This window comes from Myripristis murdjan, chromosome 23 (assembly GCF_902150065.1).
Source record: "Myripristis murdjan chromosome 23, fMyrMur1.1, whole genome shotgun sequence".
In the NCBI taxonomy this organism is placed as follows: domain Eukaryota; kingdom Metazoa; phylum Chordata; class Actinopteri; order Holocentriformes; family Holocentridae; genus Myripristis; species Myripristis murdjan.
In genome coordinates, this window is record NC_044002.1 from 17,855,318 (window position 1) to 17,871,903 (window position 16,586).

Here is a 16,586-nt window from a genome sequence, read left to right on the forward strand (position 1 = left end):
GAAAGGGGCACATTTCCACCGACTCTAAACCTGGCCCACATCTTTGATTTTAAATAAAGATAAGCCTTATGATTACTGTGCATCTTACAGACCAGAACGCTCACTCGGGGTTAACTGCGACTTACTTTCAAAGCGCTTTGCTAAAAGACTGGTGGAGCTGCTGCACATTTTAGTTAGACCAGATCAGACAGGATTTATTAAAAAATATATAGATTTCTACTTTCTATTTTTTCTCCTTTGACATAATACTAATGTATACACAAATGCACACAATGTAATTTATATGTATGTTAAGGCAACCCATGTATGTTAACAAATGTATGTATTTTTGGTTTGCAATTTGGAAATATCTGTGCTTTTTTTTTTTTTTTTTTTTGCTTGGTTATGTATAAAAAAAAAAAAAATCAAATATTATTAGAAAACAAGTATTGTAGCCTTCCGTATGTGGCTGCACACCCACTCACATAAACACACACACACATATACACAGACACACACAATGTATAATTCTCACCTCTCTCCACTCCTTGTTGCCGATGCCTTGTGTGTAGAGCACGCAGACTGTGGAGAACAGAGACACAGCGCATTAACAATAAGATCATTAAACTAAATCTCAGTGTAGCTGGAATAGCTGTATCTCTGATCTGGAAAAAAACAACAACTCTCAATTACAATTCATATGTACATATTTACAATTTTTGGCGAAAATGACATAGGACCTTAGGAACACATGTCCCTAGGAACAAAGGTCTCTAGGAACATAAGACCCAGAGAACAATAGGCACTGGGAACATAGGACCTTGGGAACATAAGACTTTGGGAACATAGGACCTTGAGGACATAAGACTTTGGGAACATAGGACCTTGAGGACATAAGACCTTTGGAACATAGGACCTTGGGAACATAGGACCCAAGGAACAATGGGCCCTGGAAACATATCACGTTGAGAACATAGGACCCTAGGAACAATGGACATTGGGAACGTAGCACCTTGAGAACATAGGACCCTAGGAACAATGGACATTGGGAACGTAGCACCTTGAGAACATGGGACCCTAGGAACAATGGACATTGGGAACACAGAACTTTGGGAACATAAGACCCAGGGAACACATAGGACCTTGAGAACATAAGATCCTTTGTCATGCTCCCATTATGTGGCATGTAAATTTGGGAAATATAGGAATGACCCCAAAATGCTTTAACACCCTGTGCAGACAGTGCATTCATCGAAAAAGTACATTAAATCATAAATTGACAACATGTTTATCATTACATTATCCATTTTAAGCAAGGTAAAGTACATGCATAACAAAACTAAACAAACCAAAAAAAAAAAAGATGACATGAGTGACAGTGGTGAGGTTTGCAGCAGCTGGGATTAGATAATGGCACTACATCAGCACAGCTTGCTGTAACAGTTGCTGAATGCCACTGGAACACGCTGAAAAACTGTAACATCAAAGATTTGCTATGACTGACTGAAAATGACCCACGTCATCTCAGCCGGCCAATGTGCTTTTTCTGCAGAGCTTAAGAACAAAAGTTAGCAGTCTCTCTATATATGTCAGACCATCTCTGGCAATGACTGCAAACTAGCTTGTTACACTGCAGCTAGACATTTCCATTGGTTTGAGGAATGCTAACAAGGAAGCTGTTTTGGAAAGAAAAAAAAAAACAAAACAAAACAGAAAAAATAGACAGAGGAATATTCCTGCCATAACATGCCTGGCAAATGCCTAAAAAAATATTTCAAAATGCCATGCTATTCCAAAGCTCCGCCAAAACATGACTAATAAGGCATAATTGCATCAATCAACAATAACAAAACATCAAAGCAATATAGTGATATTACCCCTCTTCAGATTGTGAAAAGCATCATTTCAGGGCATTATGCAATTTGCCAAAACACGATAATTCTCTGAATGGCAGATTACTGAGCTCACTCATCACACACTTCATTTCTGGAGGGCTTTGATGTTCTTTTTAGGTGGTGAAACCAGTGCACACACACACACACATGCACACACACATGCACACACACATGCACACAGACTTACAAACTCTCAGATATTCTCTGGTGTCTGATATAAACAGACAGCTGCTCTTTAGAGGCGCAGGTAGATTGAAACTGATACTAGAAAACCTTGGATCCTCCACTCGCTGGTACAGAGTGCATCAGATGAACACACTTCATGTCACTTTTAATTGTCTTTCAGCTCATACAGACGCCCTGAGAACCAAAAGAAAAGAGAAATCGCACGTATGACTTAAATTTAAACTGGCTGGTCTAAATTGTTTTTTGTTAGATGAATCTAAAGGAGCCTGTCTTTAATCGACCCTCATCAATTTCGCAGATTACATTTAAGGGTCTGGCCACTTATCTCATATGTAGGAGTTAATTTATTGTATGTATAAATTAGTAGCATCTATTCTGGCCAACACTGACAGCAAGAAAATTTAATCCCTTGTCTTTCAGTGCCTCTGAAAATAAAGACTTTTTTCACTTGAAACAGAGTGACTTGCTCTTCTTTTTGGATTGCTGCTTTATAGATTTTTTTTTGGGTGGTTTTTCTACTATCTTTTTTTTAATCTCTCCTCTACCTCCTTTATCTTTCTTTTTCTCCGCTGTCAAGTAGGTTTATATCAGGAGACTGAAGCTGCATCGCTCAGCATAATCCCAAGTGCTACTCAGCAGAAGTGCTTTCCTGAATGTATGGGTATAAAGACTGAGCTTCTTCATCAGGATGGTCATCATCATCATCCTCATCATCATTGTCGCATTCATCACCACCATCCTAGTCATCATGTTCTTCACTGTCATCATCATCACCTTGAGTCATTCTCATCCCATGCCAAATGTGCTGACAGTCTATGTTTTATGAAGTGTATGTATGTGTGTGTGTGTGTGTGTGTGTGTGTGTGTGTGTGTGGCCATACATTCTATAGCTCCATTGCTGTGCATAAAACTCCACTCTCCATCCTTTGTACTCTCACATGTATATAGCCAGCCTACGCAATATGCCACATTTCTGCTTCATAAGCTGAACTGTATATTCAATGTGTGTGTGTGTGTGTGTGTGTGTGTGTGTGTGTGTGGCCACGGGGGGTGAGGGATTGATATTAAAGACCATCAAAAATAAAAGTCCCCGATGTATCACAACCCCAAATCTCCCTAAATGGCTGGCTGATGAATCCTCTATAAAAAAAAATATTACAACACGGCTCCACAGAATACTCAATCCTGATTGGTCAAAAGTGACATCCCACAATCTATTTCTGAACAATGAGCGGCATTATGAATACCTGATTGTTGCTATGGTCGCTTCAAGGAGGTTTGATATATCGCTCCATGCAGAGAGTCCATTTACTAATCAAGCTGGCTAACAAAGACAACTATCTGGCATGTGCTGGGGCCAAAAAAGTTTTTACACCATGGATAATATCCACGTCAGTTTTAATTTATTAGGGGAACACGAACAATTTGATAAATGGTTGAATGTACACCAAGGACAATAAGGAAGAAGGTAGACCATACTGTGTAGCGGGCTAACGTAGCTGAAATGTTACTAAGGTGTCTAGAAATCCAGGTTTGATTGTTACAGATGCAAATATTATCTATGAGCTATTTGTTACAGCTGGGTCTTGGCAGCTAATGTATGGGGTCAGCTGAGAAAAAAAAGACCCCTGTGTAAACCCATACTCTCTTTTTATAAATCGGCGTGCACAGTTTGTAAACAGTGCTCTTGGATTAGAAATCCATGCCCACAGATTTGTAAACTGTGCTGTCGGATTTGCAAACCCTGCGCTCAAATGAGTTTTTTCTTCAGACACCGGGGACCGTCATCCAAGGACACGGTTTACAAATTTCTGTGCACAGATTCATAATCCAAGGGCATGGACTATGGATCCAAGAGCACTGTTTATAAACTGGGTGCATGCATTTCTAAAGCCATGGTACAGATTTACACAATTTCTCAGTTGACCCCATGGGGGCTTCATACAAGTGAAATCATTTAAAAATGAATGTTTTCTGTGAAATTATTTTTTTCCGTCACAAGTAGCCGTTTAATGATAACGTAAGGCAGCCAGTCATTATCACAAAATACATATAATCAGGGTGATTCAAGCCAGCCTTTTGAACCTAATTTTGCAATGATACAATGTCTGTTCTCGCATTTCCAAACCACAGAAATATATATATATATTTTTAATATGGGAGAATTAAAGTCCAGTTCGTAGTTAAAGCCTAAATACTACTCTCTACAAGTAGATTGCAGTAACTCTAATCATGTCATGTATGTGTGCCATATAACTGGATATGTGCTGTCCCTGCCATGAAAAGATCATAGATGTGACAATAATGTTTCTTTTCTGTTCCTTCAGTAAAATACTGCGTTTACTGCGAAGGATTACATTACTCAAGCATCTGTCAAGTCTGTGGAGGATGTTTGTTTCACACCAGGCTAAAATGAACAACAGCGACAGAGGACAGGAAAATTAACCTTGATATCGACAGCTACTGAGGAGCACGCAGACACCAGTGAGAGTGACGTAAACGCCTGTGGAAACCTCAACAATTAGCACAAACTTAACTTGTGGCCTTGACTTCTACAGTATCGTTATCAGTGATTTCAACTGTAAGGAGAGGGGAGGCGAATCACCACCCACTCTGTGAATACTGCATATAGGCAACGTCTATTCAGCCGGCCTCATATGCATTAGTCAGAGCGGCTGCCTGGAGCCCAAATCACACATCTAGTGGAAGCAACACTTACACACATAAGGAGTGACTCACCACTGCTTATGGCGACATATGAAAAGGCACACTTCAGTTCTTAAAGATCCAGCGCAATGATTTCAACTCAGTCTGGGAAAAAGTCTGATATTGATTTATGACACAAGAAGCATCTTTTTAATGGCTGATGGTGCAGTGAAAACCGTCTCTATAATTGCTCCATTCACTGCGAACCAATATTTCTATATTTGGGGACACGTATACAGTGCTGGTACCTAGCAACGACGGAGTCAAAGACATTTTGGCTAATTTGGCAAGAAGCCGGCTGACTATTGTGTGGCAGGCTGTGGGACATAATTTACACCAAGGAACGTATAATAAAGGAAGGAACAGTGAGTCACAGAGTAGCGCGTGGACCCAGATTGGTGCAAAGTGTGGGAAATTTGGCGCGGTTGACATTGTTTTGAATGGATTTGTCACCCCTCTGTTTATGCCTTATTTAAAAGGTTAGTAAGCCCGGCCAAGTGTCGGATTTATGAGTAATTTGTCTGTAGCTCACTGTCTCATATTCTCATATTTGATAGGTCAGATTGTGGATTTTAAACTAGAATGCGGCTAATATTTGCATTGTTTCGCTAAAGCTTCATGCAAGGCTTTATGCAGCTGCTGGAGACCAGAGAGGAGAACTAATGCCCAACTGGATAAAAAAACATCAGTCTGCAGTTTAACTCAGCTGACAATCAGGGTGAGAGTTCTTCGGCGGACGTCAAATTTCCAAAGTGCTGACCATTTTACTGATTTTGGTACCTTTACATAAGCATTTCCTTAAATTATGCCACAAAACTGAGAACTGAAACTCTCATTTCCCTGGTCCTTTAAATTATTTTTCACTCTATTTCATTCTCATGCCCTTATTTTTTATTTACTTGCTGACTTCACATTGTTTCCTTCCATCCTTCTATCTTTCTTTTCCACTCTACCTTCCTTCTTTCTGACCTTCCTCCTTTCCTTGCTACCTTCCTACCTCCTTCACTTGCTCTTGCCCTCTTCCTTCTTTCTGCCCAGGCCAGTCAAGACTCAAAGCTCCTCTTTCCTTCTCAGCTAATGCAGAGAAACTCATATCCTGGAGCTCTGATAATCTCACAAGAGTGACAGACAAGCAGTGAGGCAGCTGAACTTACTTGGGTCTGATTTGGAGAAGGTGTCCCTGTCCAGCAGGTTTCTGTGGAGAGACAAACAGGAGAGGAGGAGTCAGAGAGGCACACGCCGAAACATCCATCATCCAAATGTGACAGCAAATTATTTTCCACTGCACGCCAATATCCCATGAATGTATTTCAGACTGTTTATTCGTTTGGGCTTGAGTTGGTGCGATACAATCACATCTTGTTTTCAGTATTCCTGTGAAACTCTGTTTCAATGTGTGAAAAACACAAAAAGTAACGCATTTGCCAAACACACAGATTTGCCAGGATATTCAGGCACAAACACAGTTTCATGCTCACGACCCAAATTTTTTTGGGAAATTTTATAATGGGGAAATTGATTTTGACACTTTAGATTTAATACCAGTTCATTTGTATGCTTTTCCTGAATGAATGAAATGGAAGAAAGTTATTTTGTGTGACACCTGTTGATTTTTTTCAGTATAAATGCCCATAAACGGAACAAAACCACAGTTCTCAAGTGTGAATTTTGAAGGTATTTGATGCATTTTGAAACATGAGACCAAGCCAAAAGTACTGAAAGTACACTTTCAGTATTCTTCAATACCAAACCTTCAATGATATTATACAGAAAATGTACATATTTATCTTTTTCCAGGTATTGACATTGGTGGGTGATATATAAAGACACATATAAACAGCTTAACCTGAGTAAGACTTTAACCAGGATGTGAGCTTTTATCCGCAGCACTGACAGCATGAAAATTCGCTCACTGGATGAAAAATGATGCTGTTTCAGTGGAGAGTTTGAGTGAGTTCGAGTTTGAGTGTTTCTCCACCGCAGGCTCCTCTTTACACCAGGGGCTTTCTTTCCTCATTGTTCACAGCAGCAGTGGTGCCGCAGTGTAGACGACACTGCGCTGCATGGCTTAAGCATTTAAAGTTAAAAAGATTTCAATGTTTAAAGAGGAGTACTGCAATTCAGACCCCCAGTCTCCCTTCGCTGGGTACAAAACATCCGTGACAAAGTCCTTGTCAAACAGCTTAAACACTGTTTCCAAGTAAAAATGTTTTACTTATCTCAGAGCAAGAGTCTTAAAGGTATACTACAAAGCAAACTAAACTACAAACTGAACTGAACTGGTTTTGATTTATATTTAGATTCAACAATTTTATCTACATCCAGGTATTTATAGGCCTTCATTTTAAGCTTGAAAACACAGTCCGTAATTTATACAGCTTAAACAAACTAAGCCACAAACTAAACATTAAACTAAACTTGCTGTGATTTATATTCAGCCTCAATATATCTTTGGGCGTTCAGATTTTACGGATCTTAATTTTATGCTTGAAAAAGTTCCAGTTCTCTGACAGCGGTGATATGTCGCGCAGTCTCCCTGTCTCAGCAAAAAGTTGGAGCCAAGATAGATTAAAATGAGAAGAAATTTATGCTCCTCCAACAGGGAAGGGTGGGCATTCATTGCCTTGATTTGAAAAGCGGTAGGAGACAATATCATTAAATCTGATTTGTGAATAATGAGATGAAAGATGGTTATGGTGCCTAATGGTCTGGAGAGGAGAGGATAGGAGAGGGAAGAGAGGAGAGGAGAGGAGAGGAGCTAAGAACAGAGGAGAGGAGAGGAAAGGAAATACAGCTGAGCACAACAAAGGAGCGCAAAGTGGGATCACTGACTTGTCAGTGAGGTTAAATCACTGTAGCGTGGCAAAGGCCTGGATGAGGACTAAAATCTACTCTCCGATCCTCTGTCTTATACCCTACTTAACCTGCCCTGACACTGTCTGTAGGAGGGGGAGGTGTGAAAACATGGGGAAATACTTCCTGCCATCCCCTCAATGCCAGGGATTGTCAGCGGCTGTCAGACAAAGATCTGAAACGGGCACTGACATCCTTACAAATGGGCGCTCAATAACAGCCTCCCTTCCTCTAACTGAAGGATTTTAAGCTCATTTTCATCTCTGTCTCTCGTTTTGCTCGTGTGCGACCCGTATAAACGGCACCTTTCGCATCTTCCACTCGGTCTCACTGTCTTGCGTGCGGATGCTCATCCACACTGAGTTCCCTCGCTGTATTTCTCTCTCGTTCTCCATCTTCCTCGCTAATTCCCTCATTTACTCAATCATTTATTACAGCATATTTAATCTTCTCACACTCTCGTTGCCCCTCCCTCCTTGACGATGGTTGCAAGTTTAGATAAGAGTTAGAAACACAAGCACAACTTGCTTATAATTTTACTTAACCTCATCAAAGCTGCCAGTCTTATCAGTGGGTCTGGTGTTGCTACATCACCGACCTTTGTCCAAACCCACAGAGCTTTATTTTAAATTCCAAAGATACCAAAATATGTCCTGCTGAATTACAGGGAAGTGTGAATAAAATGATGCAAAAGACATTTAAATATTTTTTTTTCTTTGATATAATGCTGCAGCTATGAAACAATTGCAGTTTGTTAATGTTACAACACAGATCCCAGGTGTTAATGCAATTAATAGTTATTATCAAACACTAAAGCAGAGTGATACATAACAATAAAACGAATGCTGTTATACTGTAACTCAGGGAACTCCTATCATCCAATCAGATTGTGCCACCAGATTGTAAAAGTTGTACAATACTGTGCTTTTTGAATATTACACAAGAACAAAGTACAAAAAGGAGGACAGCAAAGGAAACACAAAATGTGTCCTCCAAATTCTGCTGGAAGAAGGAAGAAGAAGAATATCTGGGCCGCTTTCAGAGAAACCTTTGGATCGGGACAGCCTTGTGACAGCACCTGTGACACGCTCGTTCTGGAAAGGCAGCCCCTGAACTGGGACACAGCCTACCTATACCCGTTTTGCTTACAAATGCAAAAAAGCCTCTCCCTCCGATATCTCCGCAACAAAAAAAATGATCAGAGTGCTTCGTGGACAGAATGAGAGCACTCCCAGTCCGCTGTGCATCACTCAGGCTTCTGAAAATGATGAACTGTCCCTTTAAATAGTGTCAGGGCTCTACAAAAGAATCATGTTTTTCTTTCCTGCTGATTAGCTGTCAGTGCAGAGGGGAGCAGAGCGTCAAACTATTTTGTGTTTACTTGCCTAAATTCCTGCCACTCTCGCCTCCAAAAGATGACTGCACGCCCGTACCGAGCACCGACGAGCTGAAGAGCCACAGCAAAAAACCTGACGCCATTTTTTTTTTTTTTTTTTTGGCATCTGGAGGTGATTTCCCACACTGGGTCGGGGGTACAGCCTGGGACAGTCAGGCTAAAGAGGCAGGTTAAAAACACACTTTCTCTCAGTGAGAGGGAATTTAAGACTCAAGCGAGCTTTGACTGGTTCCAGCTTAAAGCACATCACACATGCCGGAGCTCCGAATGGGCTGCTGGGCTCCCCCTGCGCGCGTGTTGTCTCTGTTAGTGTGTGTATGTGTGTGTAGGACACGTTTTCAGGGTTTCCACTTGAGAGGATAATGTGAATGAGTCATGGCTTTCTCTCTCTCTCTCCCTCTCTCTCTCTCTCTCTCTTTTCTCTCCTTCCCTCCCTCCCTCCATCCAGAGGCAGACAGCGGAAAACTAAAAGCTGCCATCCAAGGCAGATCAAGTCTGCAGGAACAAAAGCACCAGGCTAAAATTAAATTAGTATGTTAAAGTGGAGAGTTTCCCAAAATGGTGAAATCCCAAAGGTTCATGTGTAACGTGCGCAGAAATTAACATCACCTTCTGTGTTTATTCACACACACACAACGTTAAAAGAGAAAAACTGATGAAATATCAGTCATTTCCTGCTTGAATTCTGCACTGTTAGTAAGTAAGTAAAAGAAATGGATTCAATCAGTGGTTTCAATAAGTCAGAAGCTTGTGCTTGTGACAAAAATGTAAGCTTTCACAAATCTGTCAAAAACAAAAACACATTTCCTCATATTTTCCTATCAACGGTCAGCATCTGAGATGCAGCCTTTGTCTATATGTCTCTCTCTCCCTCTCTCTCTCTCCCTCTCATCCCCACTCGCAGAAACATCACCTTTGGCATTTTCTCTCCCCGTCTCTCACACTTTCTCGTGTGTGCATGCTCATTCGCACACACAAGAAAAAGAAAATCACTTTATGCACCACTCGTCTCTCCTTTTCATTCTAATTCACTTGCTTGCTCACTTTTATTTCTCTCTTTCTCTTAATCTGTAATTATGTTTCACTGAGGCCCACTCCAAATAAATGAACCTCATAAAAATGCTTGTTGGACTGCAGTAACCCTCGGCATCTGGCTGATGGGCTCTGAATTTCCCTTTTTAAAAGCCACTCAACTGCAGATTGTGCGCAATATAGTTGTCTGCGAGCATATACACAATTAAGTGTGTTTTATTGACACATCAGGCAGCAACGTGGCTATTTACTTCACCGACTCTTTACTGTCTCCACCTGCTGAGACCGTTTAATGAAAGACTGAAAAACGGAGAGTTCAAGTGAACAGGGAACAATAACAGTCACATGATATGTATGCGGTATGACAAATCTGAATCTGTGATGTCGTTGAGCGTTCGTCTAGTGCATTTAAGCCAATTAGAGTAAAAGAACAGACCTAACTGCGCATGACAAAAGGCAAAACGCACTGCCATTAGGTGACTGGATGCTGTAGACATAACGGCCACACATAAAGCAGCTAGCGGCACACTGCAATATTTAGACTATTTTATTGCAGTCAAAAAGATTGACCTTCATGGATCCAGAGTTTGTGTCAGTGTGTATCAATTTATGCCAATAAGTAGCCTATCAATATTATTGTAGCACAACAAAGCTATTTTGTTTCACAGTTGTATATGACATCTCAGCTCCTAAATCCCACCTTGTATCAAAATGAGCGACAAGCCACGTTTATCACATTCAAGGCACTGCACAGTCTCATGCTGGCCAGACTTCAAATGAGAGATTTTACTCCGCAATCTTATTGGCCAGGGTCAAGAATCAAGTATCCCCTCAAGCTACAAGAGCAACAACAAAAAAAAAAATAGTGAAGCTCAAGACAAAAGAACAAAAAAAACATACATACAAACAAAACAAAAGACAAAATACTCAAGATGCATCACCACATCCTGCATCGTGAGATCAGGATGTGGTGTGAGCTAAAAGTTAAAACCTGTCCCAAGGTTTCCAAAGATACCAAACATGGATAATGTTGTATGAAATGATGCACAAGATATCTAGTCTCTATCTGGTGTAACGATACAGCCATATAACAATGGAGACTAGCTTTGAGTATTTGTGATGTAGCCTCTGTGAAACGCTGTGACAAGCAGATACAGAATATGTATGTGACACTGTTGTATAATATGGAAAAATTATTAATACAACAATTAAAGACTTCAGATGAAATTTACAGGAAATTCCGAGTTTAAGGGGTTAATTTTGTGCACATATTTGCATTTTGAGATATTGTCATAACTTCCTAAGTTCCACTTTGCCTCTCAACTTGTGAGCATGGCTCTAACGTAAACACACACACTCACACACACACACACACACCAGCACAGAAACTCCATGGCAGCTGTGACAGCGCTGATCGCAGAGCTGATCAAAGCGCGCGAGTCGCTGTTGGAGCCTCGACTCTCCGCCCTGCAGGGAACCCAGAGCAGGACAGTCCCCTGCCACCCCAGCCGCGCCTTTGACGCACCACCACTGACAGCTGTCAGTCAAAGTGACAGGCGGTGAAATCTGACACCGGGCGGGCAGGAAAGAAACACACACACACACACACAGCTTCATACTCGCTCGCTCGCTCTCTCATTCCCTCTCTCGTTGAAAACTCTCAAGAATAAACGGGACAAACGTGGGAGAAATCGGGACATAACATCGCCACAGCGGCGCAACAAATTGCAGACAGAGAGGCAGTGAGACAGGCAGACAGGTAGAAGCCCAGGCAGACAGACAGGGTGAGGGGTGAAGCACCATATTCAATTGATATGACAGCTCTCTCTAATTATGTGAAATGCCTGATAGAGCTTCAGCGTGGGGTCAGAGAAGGGGTTATCTCTCTCTGCCTCTCTCCCTGTCTTTCTCTCTCTCTCGCACACACACACACACACACACACACACACACACACACACACACACAGGAGACCTGACCTCCATGCATTTGCTCAACCGGGAGAGCCGCACGGCAACGGCAGTATGGGAATTGTTACCATAGCAACTGCTGACATCCAATTGGGGCCACTTGACTGACTTGAGTGACAGTTGCTGGTTGTTTTTTCTTTTCTTGTGTGTGTGTGTGTGTGTGTGTGTGTGTGTGTGTGTGTGTTAGTGCGTGTGTGTGTTTTCCCCTTCGACAAGCAGGGATGCCGTTAGTGCTCTGGTAACTGTAGCACTTACAAGCGCGGCTGAAGTGGTATGAGATTAGAGCGGAGAGGAGGGCAGAGCACAGCTGCATGTGGCTTTCAGCGTCTCTCCCCTCTGTTCCAGCCTTCTCATTTCTCCTCGCTGCGGCTCTCCTCTCCTCTCTCACCTCCGTTTCATGCCGCTGTCATTTCCTCCTCGGCTCTCCTCTGACTGGGCAAGTTCCTGTTTGGGTGTTAAATTAATGAACATCATCAGGCACGCCTTTTGGACCGGCCCGAGAGGCCACGTCCCCGACAGCGTTACCTTGACGACACAACATGTGATTCCCCCGGGACCTTCACCCTAACCCGTCGCTCGCCCCTCCTGTGCTGCAGAAATAAATTGGGTTTTTAGCCCAGTGGAGGTGAGGAGAAGAGAAGAGGAGAGAGCTAAAAAAAAATGGGAGATACAACAAAAAAGATAGAACTAAAAAAAGATAAAGGAGGAAAGGAGACCAAAAAATGGTGTGAGAAATGGAGTTATATGATGAGGCGGAACAATAGGAACAAAAACGAGAAGAAAGTATTAAGCACGAGGAGAGAGAGAGGGATTGAGGCAGGCGGTCTAATTAGCCGTACAAAAACAGCGTGAGATAACCAGAGGAAGGTTTTCACTGTGTCTGAGACTGTGACTTAACCTGCTCTATTTCTGGCCCCTGCTGGACCTCGTTTGGAGTCCAGGACTAAGTCTGCGCAGAGAGAAGAGAGAGGGAGAGAGGAGGGCGTTGAAAAGCTGCGGCACGTGGGGAAAAACTTGCAACTTGGTGCACATAATCAAACTTGAAATGAAGAAATTCGTCGGAGCACTCTCTCATGCAAACACTGTAGAGATTATAGGCTAATATTCATCATTAAGACCCAGCAGAAGTTGCAATATTCACAGAGACAGTAGGGGTTGTGATACTCATAATTACAGATTTTTTGTGCATAATTAATTTTTTTCTTACGTCACATTTCCAACAGAGATTTGCTTTGTTATATATCTGCGAGTCATTTTGTTATTTCGAAATCTTTCGAGAATGCCAGGGTTTTTCGAGGAAAGGCGACGGGCTGAATAACAGCGGTGGGGCTGCTATGTTTATCATGCATTCGTCCGCCCTCATCAACTTTGTTTGTGTGTCAAGTGTCAACTGTCTCTCGTCCGCGATGCCCACCTGCATTTCAATTTGCCGGTGTATTACAGTTGCCGTTCTGAGTTTTACTGTTAATTTTCTTCTGCAGATAACCTGTCACAACGTGGGTGTCAAAAAGACGGAGTAATAATAATTCCTGGGCCAGCTGCCAACAAATTCAGTTGTCCATTTTGGCCTCTCCTGCAGCTGCTTCACATTCTCTAAATCAATATGTGGCTGTGTTGTTTCTTCTCCTCGCATCACTTCTGCTTCACCTGCGCCTCCTCTCTCTCTCCTCCCATGTTGTCTCCTCTCTCCTTCAATGTTCCCTCGTCTGCTGTCCTCTGTCCTGTCCCCTCCTCAGGGGAGAAGGGGTTTTCTCGGTGAAAGCCCAAAGGGTCCATCCCTGGCCTTTCTTCCTTTCTCTCGCCTTCACTCCTTCCATCCTTCCTCTCTCTCTCTCTCTAACTCTATGTCTTTATCTCTCTCTCCCTCTTTGACCGTGACCTGAATAATGACTCTGTGGAGAATACACCATCTCACTGAACTAGATACAGCACACACGCATAATCACACACTGATTTCCCAGCTCTAGTAACCCTCAGATACACTTCATCGCCGCACATAAACACGCATGCACGCGCGCACACGCTCACACACTTTCGTCATGCTTTGTGCACGTCCTGATTTTCTCTTTCACTTTCACAAAAATTAAAATACCCAGACTCAATGAACAAGTTACAAGATACAGTACACATGCACACACAGCACACACACACACACACACACGTAGACACCCAAAGCAGCAATGCGGATGATAGTGTTGGGTGAAAACAAAGGGACTATTCTTGCCACGGTGACTAATCTGAAATTAGAGTCTATTTGTGACTGCGAACACCAGCAAAATAGCGAGTGGTGTCCTGAAAAGGAAGTATACCCCTGTATCGGAAACAACAGAGCAGACTCATCATCAGTCTGACGTATAAATTATTAACAGAAGCTTCCCTGAAATCCTTCATTTTGTTCCTTTAGTGAAAAATAATAAGACATTACTTCTGCACATCATGACCATTCCGCTGTTACGATCTCAGCACCGGAACAACAAAATCATTACAGGAAAAACTGACAAGCAAAGGAAAACGGAAAAAAAGAGTAGTAAAGAAAAAAGTTATGAAGAAAAGCAAAAGTGCATGCCACAGAGCTCCTCTGTCATTCCCAGGTCGCTTTAATAAGCACAACGGTGGCAACACGGCAGCCCATCAAAGCACCTGTGAACACCTGGTGAAAGAAAGAGAACGCTAAAAACAAAGGAGGCAGAGAAAAACGAAGCAGGGGACACAGAACTGCCGTCAACCTTCCTCCCACAGTGGCTGTTTTTTTTTTTTTTTTTTTTTTTTTTTTTTTTCCCCTCACACCCGGCAATGTCTTACATTCTCACAACAACATTGTGAACTAATCTGGCATCTCATACATAGTCCAATGCAAGAAAAAGGAATGGATTAGGGCTGCAATGAATTATTATTTTCAATGTTAATTAACAGAGTATTTTTTTTCTCTGTTAAGCAATTAATAACTTATCTCTATGAAGTGTCAAAAATAATGAGAAAATGCCCATTCCAAGTTAGCATAGCCTAAAGTAATATCTTTAAATTGCTTCCTTACTTAGACAAGAAGCCAAAGAAAGTAGAACTTCTCTAAAAGCAGGAATGGGGAAAAGTAAGAGAATTTTCAATAAGTACTTACAATAAGAATATTTTTATTTTCCAGTAAAAATTCTGATCTGATTTGATCTTTTACTATATGTAAATTATAAAAACTGGTAAGAGCTTAGAACATTAACAGTGAGCTGAGGGATCATCTCAAGAATCCAAATTGAAAGAGAGACAGATACTTTATTTGAAGTTTCAATTTAGTTGATTGGAAAATAAAAGTATCGCTCTATCTATCTACTGGTAACAGATTTGTTCATTGTTTTTCCTGTTTCTCAGCGTAGCCTACAATGTACACTGCGTATCTCCTCAGCTAAGCCTACAAATGAGCGTCACAGACGAAAGATTTAATTGATCACCAATGGCTTTCCATCGTAAAGAGACTAAACAATTTGCTCTCTTTGATCTGTGTACAAAAATACTGACTTTTCGCCTTTGAAACTGTGTGCAGCGCGTACACCAAAGTCCAATTTTGTGTGCAGTCGATCTGCCGTCAGAGTAATAGAGCTGCTGATAATGTGCCGTAGTATCAAGGAGGTGAAAAATGCCACTGATGGAGGTTGGCGGTCTGGTGGATGGGCCAAACAAATGGACCTCCCCATTGGAGACCCGAGTTCAATCCAGGGTTTCCGCTACATGTAATTGATCGTGGCACACCGCCACGGCAAAATAAAAGCCGCCACGCCTTTCGAATGATGATTTTTTTTTTCAGATGTTAAAAAGAATTTAAAGTATATTGTATGAATGGATATACATACACATATATATAGCCTATATTTGCGCACATATACTTACTATAATCAGAGTTTGAAATGATAATTTAAATATCAAGAAATGTTACACTACACTGCAATTAACTTTATTTTGAAAAATGAACACCGGAGTCATCACCCGTCTGTTTGATACTAGTGCTGCTTGCTCGCAGAGGGAGAGAAAAGGGCAAGAGAAAGGTACTTAGGCAAGATTAAATTTAATCCATTTTTTTTGTTCAAGCCTGTGAAAACGACCCTAATGTTATCGTTAATGTTAACACTGTAGGGACTATAATTTCAGCGATCACAGAATCGCTGACGGAATCGCGGAATTAGCTAAATAAAATGGAATCTATTTTTAACACAGAATATCGTGGAATTTGACATAATTTGAATGAAATGCTGTTTTTGTGTGGAATATGAACGTATGTCTGGGGAAATTACATGGAGGGAAGCAAATCTGGGTGGCACAACCCCTCCAGTGGTTTCACCTGCACCACCAAGAAAAAACTTTCCTGGCTACAGCAGCGCACTGACATATATTGTGTAACAAAGGGAAGAGTTGCCACTCCGCTCTATTTTCACTGGCTAACAGCAGCACACTGGCTTAGCTTGTCTATTCATAGAAGAGGTATCACTTTGGCTTATTTTTCAATCTGTGAAGCTGACGCTGACGCCCTCCCCCACACTTTCAAAAAATCCTGGAGGAAACCCTGCAATCCCCCTGATCTTTGTTTT

At 41.7% G+C, this 16,586-nt stretch overlaps 1 protein-coding gene across 3 annotated transcripts in view; it reads right to left on the reverse strand.

Moving 5' to 3' along the window:
• The window catches only part of LOC115355299 (copine-8), a 110,052-nt gene that overhangs the window by 74,503 nt on the left and 18,963 nt on the right, over positions 1-16,586 (reverse strand). For all 3 annotated transcript variants that reach the window (XM_030046046.1, XM_030046044.1, XM_030046047.1), the window contains exons 2-3: positions 5,921-5,961; positions 515-561 (exon numbers count right to left, since the gene is read on the reverse strand). In XM_030046046.1, coding sequence (XP_029901906.1) covers positions 515-561; positions 5,921-5,961 — 88 coding nt within the window. The remainder of the gene's footprint in view (positions 1-514; positions 562-5,920; positions 5,962-16,586) is intronic.